The following is a 10477-nucleotide window of genomic DNA, read 5'->3' as shown; positions in this document are numbered from 1 at the left end:
AAATAGATCTAATGCAAGCCTACCTGGAAAACTTAAAGCACTGTATACTTGATTTGTATCTTTGTTTTATTGTATATGATGGGTGTTTGACTGAAGAACCATAACTAAAACAATAAAAAACATAATTATATTATGTTTTTAGTTGAAAACGGTGTCGTGTAAACGCCTCTAAGAGCTACAACGATTCTTAAACTTTATGGTTATACAGGTGAAAAATATGAATATCGTGAAAACGTTCATTTATGTCAGTAATTCAACTTAAAAGGTGAAACTAATATATTATATAGACTCATTACATGCAAAGTGAGATATTTCAAGCCTTTATTTGTTATAACTTTGATGATTATGGCTTACAGCTTATGAAAACCCCAAATTCAAAATTAGAATATTGTGAAAAGTTTTCATAAGCTGTAAGCCATAATCATCACAATTATAACAAATAAAGGCTTGAAATATCTCACTTTGCATGTAATGAGTCTATATAATATATTAGTTTCACCTTTTAAGTTGAATTACTGACATAAATGAACGTTTGCACGATATTCTGATTTGTCGAGTTTCACCTGTAGTTGTCGTTATTGGTGTGAGCAGGTCTTTAACTCTCTATCGAATGATCTCTTTTCCCCCTTTTCCTTTCAGAGATGATTCGTTCGGCCACGCCGTTCCCCCTGGTCAGTCTGTTCTTTATGTTCATCGGGTTTGTGCTCAACAATATCGGGCACATTCGGCCCCACCGCACCATACTGGCGTTTGTCTCTGGGATCTTCTTCATCCTGTCAGGTACACTTCTTCCTCTTCCTCATCATTTATATATACCAGGCTCAGTGTAAACAGTTAGATGATATTTATACTTATAAATACTGGCAGATACTATTTGCGCCTTAAGTGTTGTTTTATATTAAACCTCGGGGGTCGGCATACGCGCTGGCGCGTTTTTTTTAACATAGCAGCAAAATAGACGTAAAATACTCCGTCATTTTTTGTCATACAGGCTTAAGAAATATGAAAAAATAAGCTGTTAAATGTCTACCTTTTTATGTGTCCACTTACAATCGAAATAAAACATTGTGCTTTTGTAAAATAAAGAAAATAAACAGGGAGTGCTTTCTGCCTCTCCGTCTCCATGAACTTTTTTTCTAGTGCACGTCTGTAAACTTAAACAAAACTCAGCGAATACTATTCACCCAGACATGAGATATATATCTCTATAATCATTTAAGTGTGTACTTTTAAATGATCTAATTCAAAACTAAATAAAATATTATCTGTTTCTGAAATCTGTATGAAAAGAGAGAGATGTCAGTCGTTCTCATTTCAGCTTATTAACTGTTAATGTGACCCCGCCCACGGAGAGCGCGCGCTATTCAAACGCAAATGATCTGAGGCAACCCATGCAAACGTGTCGACGCCCACATCAGCTCGATAAAACACATCAAGGTTAATCAGATTAAACAGTATGCAATGATAACATTGTGTAAATGAATATATTTATTAAAGTTATTAAATGGATGCTGCCTTATTGGGACAATAAAGCCCTAACCCTATACCACACTTTATTATTAAACACACGTTAAACACTTTATTTACACTTTTTAAATATTTTCTTAATTTTTATTAAAAACAAATGCCTTTCCGATCTTATATGAGACGGAAAAGGATGTAGAGTGAGTTTGGCAAACAGAGGTTTCGAACTCGAACTTTCTGCCACACGCTTTTACCCCGACACTATTGCAGCGGCTGACAAGAACTTTAATTCCCCAATTGACCGTTCGCAAAGACCCGCCCCCCTTAGTTACTGTCGCTATGCCCGCTCTCACACACACACACCACGTTCTCACGCAGTGATAAACACATCGCGGAGCAGAGAGGACACTGACAACACACTGACAGACACAGACCAGCTTACTTTTGATATTAAACAAAGTCTCACCTTTCAAATTTGGTCATTTTTTTTGAACCGATCATCTCTTGCTTCTAGTTCATTTATAGCATCAAATAAACATGAATGAACATCAGAAGGAATGTTGTTTTAACCGCGGAAAGGCGTCAGTACACTCCGCTTCTCAAGTTCAAATCCTCCCATGTTAATCTACTAAAGGCGGGCGTACACGGTGCGAGTTCGGACACTCGGGAGGTCGTGAGATATTGCACACGTTACGAGTCAGTTAAACTGATAATCGCGTCAAAGCAGCCGGTACACGGCACGACTGTCCTGCACACATTTTATCCCGAGCCGGCGGCAATCACGTGAGCATTAAACACAGAGACCGGAGCTTTCAATGTTGCAACTTGCAGGCAATAGCTTCAGATATAAAAATGACAGAATGTGTCTGCAAATGATTTGTTGAAAAGCAGAGAACAGTAGCCATTCCGTTCAACATAAAAAAAACGTCTCACGGTGTCTGTCTGTCACACACACACACACACAGGGCTGTCTCTGGTGGTGGGTCTGGTTCTCTACATCTCCAGCATTAATGACGAGATGTTCAGCAGGACCAAGAGTAACGAGGCGTTCTTCAACTACAAGTACGGCTGGTCGTTTGCGTTCGCTGCCATCTCGTTCCTGCTGACTGAGGTGAGAACCTTCCGCCCCAATGGGTTATGTGTCTTACATTAAATATGTAATCCCAGCTAACAGTATTATTGTTATGAGAACGTTCTCCAAATATTCAGTGTTGGTTGTGGGAACGTTAGAGGAAGTTTAGAAGGTGTGATGTTCCTCAAACGCTCTTTCAACTGTTTCATTTTGATGAATCAATTAAATATTATAGGAACGTTGATTTCTAACATTCCAAGAACATAAAAATGTCTGAATGTTAATATAATGTTATTTGAAGGTTAGTGTGATGTTCCCGAAACACTCTTTCAATCATTCAAACTCCTGCTGTGAACAAGCACTGAGAGAAAGAGAAATAACAACACAAACTACAACTTTATTCAGACACAGCCTTCGATGAACTGAAGATAAAACACATTAAATCTCTGAAGATCTGATTACTCAACTCCACACACAGCATTACCAGCTTCACTTATTACTGACCAGACTGACTTATGTCTGTCAGACGTCTACAGAAGCTCTTATTGAGAACTGACAGGTTTAGATGTTGATGTCTTATTGAAAATGTTCATCATGGAGATCTGTGTTTGCTTTAGTTGGGGTCGTGACCCTTGACTTTTGTTAAGTTACTTTTTATCAGTAATTGCAGATGTTTTCAGGAAACATTTCTGCATTGATAAAGCTGACCCACATGTCTTCAGCGTCACATGATCCTTCAGAAATCATTCTAATATGATGAATCTTTCATAAACATAAGAGTTTTGACAGTCTTTCCCACTATTCCATTGTGTGTGTGTGTGTGTGTGTGCGTGCGTGCGTGCGTGCGTGAGTGCTTGTGTGTGTGCGTGCGTGTGAGTGTGTGTGTGTGTGTGTGTGTGTGTGTGTGTGTGTGTGTGTGTGTGTGTGTGTGTGTGGTTGTTTGTGATATATGGACCGATTTTATGGTGGGTATTGAATTTTAAGTCAACTCATGTCACCTTCATTTATACAGCGCTTTACCAATATAGATTGTTTGAAAGCAGCGTTACAGAGATAATAGGAGATTACAGTAACAGAGATTGTTTGGCTTTACAGCAGCTCTAGAATAAAGTTATTGTCCAGCTAAAGTTAGTTTTGATTGATTCACTTCCGATCATTATTTATTAACTTAGGGGTCGCTTACACGACAGGATTTTAACTGAAAACTTTTAATGTGTTCTGGCCGCTCATTTGCACAACAACAGTGTATGAAATAGGTTCGAAGGTGCAAACATTGCATTTTTTTTAGTCAAGTCATCTTCATTTATACAGCACTTTTAACAATGTAGATTGTTTCAAAGCTGCTTTACAGAGATAAACGTATCATTTAAGGTCACAGATTGTTTTGTCTTTATAGCGGTTCTTGAATAATGTTATTTTCCAGCTAAAGTTAGTTTTGATTGATTCACTTCCGTCGAAAGGATCATTAGTTATTAAATTAAGGGCCGCTAAGACGACACCGTTCTCTCTACACAGACTTTAAACTGAACCTGTGAGAAACACTGATGGCGCTCACGTGCGCATCAAGAATTAATTCTTAAGAAGTTATGTGCGTTTGAATATATGTGCGCATGTTTGTAATTCTCTACAAACCAAGCCTTAAACTACTTGTCCTGTCTATAAATTTGATACAGAATTTTATCACTTCGGCGGAGATAAGCGAAACCGAAATGATCCCACAACGCTTTATCTGTAGAGTGGTAAAGGATCCTCCATAGGGAGAGGCTAGTTGGCACTTCAGCGCTGCGTTGACATCGGGTCCAGGCGAAGGCCCTTCCTCAACCCTAAGGCATGATACGTTATCATTACGTTAAAAACAATATCATGTCCGTGTAAACTTCGAAAATGTGAATCCGTGAAAATGGCGACGGCGTGCGTATCATGTGATGAGCATGTGACTTTAGTGATATTAAACTGTCCCTGTATGGAAAAGAGATGTGTAAACATTTTTGCAAAAAAAAAAAGGAAAGACAAATGATAACGTAAAGAAGTATGTCAGTCATTTATTAACATTAATAAGCATTTCAATAAAATAAAAAAGCATTCATTAGGTTAGGTTAGGTTACTTTATTGGTACCCGTAGGTAAACTGGTTTTACAGTCTAAGAGGCAGAACATCCTTAAAGGGATAGTTCACTTTGAAATACATTTTTGGTATGTTTTATCTTACCTCAAGGCCAAGGGCATCCAAGATGTCGGTGTCTTTGTCTCCGCAGTAGTTTCAATTTTGATATTTTTAGGTCAAACCGTTCTTGTCTGACAGTCATATCATGCAGGTCTATGGTCACTGTCTCAAAGAGCATCACAGAGAAGTCCAAATTAAACAATTCCCCATCGTAAGTACACATTGATGGCCTAAGACACGAAATATGCATAGATGTATACACTAGATGTCGCAATTAAAGACATTCGTTCCAATGAACTGCCGTAGCCAAGGCGACATCTAGTGTATACATCTATGCACCAGTCTGCGCACACGTCACACAGAAGGAAGCGCTCGCGCCCTCAGATCACTTGGACGTGGCTGTGTTACAAGAGCTAAAAACTATATAAATACTGTTCGTTTTCTCACACAAACCACTCGTTTCGTGTCTTAGGCCATCAATGTGTACTTACGATGGGGAATTGTTTCATTTGGGCGTGTATGCTCTTTGAGACAGTGACCATAGACCTGCATGAAATGACTGTCAGACAAGAACGGTTTGACCTAAAAATATCAAAATTGAAACTACTGCGGAGAAAAAGACACCTACATCTTGGATGCCCTTGAGGTAAGCTAAAACATACAAACATTTTATTTCAAAGTGAACTATCCCTTTAAGACATAACATGCAACGCACAAAACATTAAAACGTATAAAAACAGGTAATACAAATTAAGTAAAAAACAAGGAACAGAGAACAGTACCTGACCAAAGTGCTTATACGTTTTGTGCAAATCATGTTATAGTTTATTTAACAGACTAATTGCTGCTGGTACAAAACTGTTTTTAAATCTTGTGGTTCTGCAACCAGGAACTTTTAGCCTCCGTCCAGACGGGAGATACTGGATTCCCTCCTCAAAGGAAGCAGACTATCTCTGTTGAGGACCATAGCTAGCCGCTGTAGTGGGTTTGCATACAGAGCTGTGCGGTGCGACTGGAGTATGGAGACAGATTAGAATCATTAATAATTCACGCAGAAAACCTGATTTACACATGCGTAGACAATTTCACATGCATGAAACCTAATTCACGCACACACAAAAAAAATTAACGTGCGTGGAAAAAATGTTTCCCCACAAAAACCAATTCACATGCGCAAAATAAATTTATATATTCATAAAATACATTTCACAAATGCAAAACACAATTCGTAGATATACAACTGTGTGCAAAAACCTTTGAGTGTTTAAAATGTACGAGTTTATCCCTGAATGTGGACGTGCAATCGTCATTCACGTGTGAATCGCCTCGGATGTGTGTGTGTGTGTTTTTGAGACTTTCCTGGCAGAGCTCTTGACCCACGCGGGTCAGTCGTACTCTTTAGCCAATCAGATGCGAGCTTACCATTCAACCAATCATATATGGAATCCCCTGAGAGTGCATTCGAGGAGTACGGTTCTGCGCACCATTTGCGCAATACGGATTAATTAGAACGGAAATGAAGCTTTCAATCCAGCGAAGAACGGGTACGAGTTTAGTTTATTTAATAAAAGTCTGAGTATACACGGTTTATCGTTTACAGTTTGATTTTGAGATAGCGGATTTTTGGTGATATAGTGACATAGTGCGATTTGATTAGTTAGCTATAGGCTAGGCTTACATTTAAATTTACACAACACATTGACTGATAGGCTAGAGACAGACAAAGTATAGCCTACATAGTGACACATCAATAGATAGATATAAATATAGACAGCTAGATTAATAGATAGTTTATAGATAGCCTACATATATAAATACATAGATATTATAGATGCATATCTAGGTACATAGATAGATTATAGATACATATCTAGATACATAGATAGATTCATATAGATAGATACATAGATAGATAGATTTGGATAGATAGATGCCCAGAACTCATGATCCACTAACTTACTGGAAAGAGAGAGCAGTAATCTTTCCTCATTTGTATGTAGCTAAAAAATGTCTTTGCATGCCAGCAACAAGTGTCCCTTGTGAGAGGATTTTTTATAGGTTACAAGTCACATATTAGAAAAACACAATAATAAAAAATAAAAATAAAAATGTAATGGCTCGTCAAGGTTGTTTCAGGATCAACACCTGCAAGTGACCACTAGGTGTCGCCGTGGAGACGGGTGTCGGATTGATTCGAAGCCTCGAAACAATATGGCACATTTGGTTCAACTGTTTCATTGCTTCACGAAGCCTCGATCTGCCCACCACTACTGTCCTGGACAGTTCATCTCCAACCCTAATCAAACACACCTGCCTTTAATTTTCAAGTGATCCTGACGTGCTCTGAAGACCTTAATTGGTTGCTTCAGGTGTGTTTGATTAGGGTTGGAGATGAACTGTGCAGGGCAGTCGATCGCCAGGAGCAGGATTGGGCACCCCTGGAGTAAACGATAAACCGTGTATACTCAGACCTTTATTAAATAAACTAAACTTGTACCCGTTCTTCGCTGGATTGAAAGCTTCATTTCCGTTCTAATTAATCCGTATTGCGCAAATGGTGCGCAGAACCGTACTCCTCGAATGCACTCTCAGGGGATTCCATATATGATTGGTTGAATGGTAAGCTCGCATCTGATTGGCTAAAGAGTACGACTGACCCGCGTGGGTCAAGAGCTCTGCCAGGAAAGTCTCAAAAACACACACACACACATCCGAGGCGATTCACACGTGAATGACGATTGCACGTCCACATTCAGGGATAAACTCGTACATTTTAAACACTCAAAGGTTTTTGCACACAGTTGTATATCTACGAATTGTGTTTTGCATTTGTGAAATGTATTTTATGAATATATAAATTTATTTTGCGCATGTGAATTGGTTTTTGTGGGGAAACATTTTTTCCACGCACGTTAATTTTTTTTGTGTGTGCGTGAATTAGGTTTCATGCATGTGAAATTGTCTACGCATGTGTAAATCAGGTTTTCTGCGTGAATTATTAATGATTCTAATCTGTCTCCATACTGGAGCTCCCCAGTCAGCTTACTCGACCATTTAACAATTTGGTTTAGGCGATTCTTGTGCTTGACTGAGACACAACCAAACCATGCCACCAGGGAGAATGATAGGATGGTTTCAATAAAAGACTGATAAAATAATGTCATCTTTGTCTTGTCTATATTAAAATGGTGCAGTTTTCTCACACAGTATAGGCGCTGTTGCCCTTTCTTACAGACAGCCTCGCAATTCTCCTGGAAATTTAATTTCGAGTCAATAATTGTCCCTAGGTATCTACAGGATTGTACTTGATCCACTAGTTGACCATTTATAGTTATTGCCTCATATCCTGGGTTTTTTCCAAAATCATTGTACATATCCTTTGTTTTGATATGTCCAGTTGAAGGTGCGACTCCTCACACCATTGGACAAAGTCTTCAATTATTGGACCATCTATCATTTTTATGGAGCAAACTCACTATAACGGTGTCGTCAGCATATTTAATAATGGTCCTATTTACATATTCGCTCTGACACATATTGGTATATAAAATGAACAGAAGGGGTGAAAGTACGCACCCTTGTGGTGAACATAGAAGAGCAAAGCTGACCAGACAGAGCTCCATTCAAGTTGCTCTATAAGACGGTTGGCTAAAATATATGGTTGAATTGTGTTAAAAGCAGATGAAAAATCAATTAAAAGAGTTTGTGCATGGGACCCACTTCCCTCGAGATGTTTGAGAAGCAAATGAGGCAGAGTGAGAGTGGCATCTTCTACACTGCGTGGCCTGTAGGCAGATTGCATTGGATCCAATGCATGTTCAGTTATCCTTAAAATATGTTGCTTTATCAATTTTTCAAAAATTTTCATTAGAATTGAAGTGAGAGCGACAGGTCTAAATCCATTGAGTGTTTGAGAACTACTACATTGTGGAACTGGGACCACTACAGCATCCTTCCAATCATATTTCTGTATGAATAGCATATATCATTTTATGTTAGTACGTGGTGTTAGAAATTGGGCCAAAATAGTCCAGCGTACAACTTTTCTAAATATAATTAAGTCAAGTCAGCTTTATATATTTATATTAGCGCTTTCTACACCACAGAGTGTTTCAAAGCAGCTTTACAGAGATAACAGGAAAATAATGCAACAAAGTTTCTGTCCAGAAGAAAATAGCGTCACAGTCGCTATTTTAAGAAGTTTAAGAAAAGCACAGTTAAGCACAGTTTAAGAAAGCTCAGCGATGGTTCATTTCTGTTGTAGAAAAGTTATTAATTTAGTTCATTTATATATATATATATAGCCGCTCTGGAGAAAACCAGCTCAGTTCAGTTCTCATATAATGCTGTCAGTGCAGATCTATAATACTGTTGAACATTAATAATAACATAAATCATTAGTCATTATATAAAAAATGTCTTTCTATGCTGTTTTCTGGAGGAAATGTTTCTCTCTTTTTAAACAAATGTTTTGCACCTGTTTCAAGGTTCGCGTTCTCGAGCCCCAAACACTGTTTTAATGCGGATGAGCGGCCAGAACACATTAAAAGTTTTCAGTTAAAGCAGTGTCGTGTCAGCGTCCCCCTAAGTTAATATCTAATGATCTTTACAACGGAAGTGAATCAATCAAAACTAACTTAATCTGGACAATAACTTTACTCTAGAGCAATCTCTGTTACTGTAATCTCCTATTATCTCTGTAACACTGCTTTGAAACACTATATTGGTGAAGCACTGTATAAATGAAGGTGACTTGACTTCTCTCTCTCTCTGTGTGTGTGTGTGTGTGTGTGTGTGTGTGTGTGTTCAGAGTGCAGGTGTGATGTCGGTGTACCTGTTCATGAAGCGCTACACGGCGGAGGAGATCTACCAGCCCCACCCGAGCTTCTACCGGCCCCGGCTGAGCAACGGCTCCGATTACTCGGGTCAGTTCCTCCACCCGGAGCCCTGGCCCCGGGGCCGCAGCCCGTCGGACCTGTCCAGCGACGCCTCGCTGCAGATGAGCGCCAGTTACCCCGCTCTGCTCAAGTGCCCCGACTACCAGCAGGTGTCCTCGTCGCCCTGCTGAGCCCTGGCCACACGCCACTGGCCACTGTAGTCATGTGACTCTCAGTACGCCTGCGTATACTGCACCCTAACAGTGTGTGTGTGTGTAGCAGAAGAGTAGACAAGCTTAATCACGTCATACAATTTAACGGCTGCTCTCTGTCACAGTAAACTGACCTGTCAATCATCTTGTCAAAGATCAAATCCTCCACGTTTCGTTTCATTTCCGGAGAGAAATGCAGAAACTCGTTGATCGGGATTTCATCTCCTCATATTAATGCATTTAAAAGTTAATAGCCAAACTGATATTTACACGTGAAACTCGAAAAACTAGAATATGGTGCAATTTATGTCAGTAATTCAACTTAAAAGGTGAAACTAATATATTATATAGACTCATTCCATGCAAAGTGAGATATTTCAAGCCTTTATTTGTTATAATTGTGATGATTATGCCCTTTTTAAACCCTTTTCACATTATTCTAATTTTGAATTTGGGGGTTTTCATAAGCCATAATCATCACAATTATACCAAATAAAGGCTTGAAATATCTCACTTTGCATGGAATGAGTCTATATAATATATTAGTTTCACCTTTTAAGTTGAATAACTGACATAAATTGCACCATATTCTAGTTTTTCACCTGTATAAAAGTCCACATTGTTATTGCAGATTTCAATATAACACGCATAACTTTTTAATCAGGTTAAACTTTGATTATGCTTTGGGA

At 38.8% G+C, this 10477-nt stretch overlaps 1 protein-coding gene across 1 annotated transcript in view; it reads left to right on the top strand.

The window, feature by feature from the left end:
* The window catches only part of cacng5b (calcium channel, voltage-dependent, gamma subunit 5b), a 21972-nt gene extending 11862 nt beyond the window's left edge, over positions 1 to 10110 (top strand). Inside the window, exons 5-7 of the mRNA XM_079622855.1 lie at positions 640 to 780; positions 2430 to 2575; positions 9510 to 10110. Of these exons, the coding sequence (XP_079478981.1) occupies positions 640 to 780; positions 2430 to 2575; positions 9510 to 9767 (545 nt within the window). The 3' untranslated portion in view covers positions 9768 to 10110. The remainder of the gene's footprint in view (positions 1 to 639; positions 781 to 2429; positions 2576 to 9509) is intronic.
* Positions 10111 to 10477: the final 367 nt, after the last annotated feature.

This window comes from Phoxinus phoxinus (assembly GCF_949152265.1).
Source record: "Phoxinus phoxinus genome assembly, chromosome: 1".
Taxonomy (NCBI): Eukaryota; Metazoa; Chordata; class Actinopteri; order Cypriniformes; family Leuciscidae; genus Phoxinus; species Phoxinus phoxinus.
This window is presented reverse-complemented; position numbering and strand designations above follow the sequence as displayed.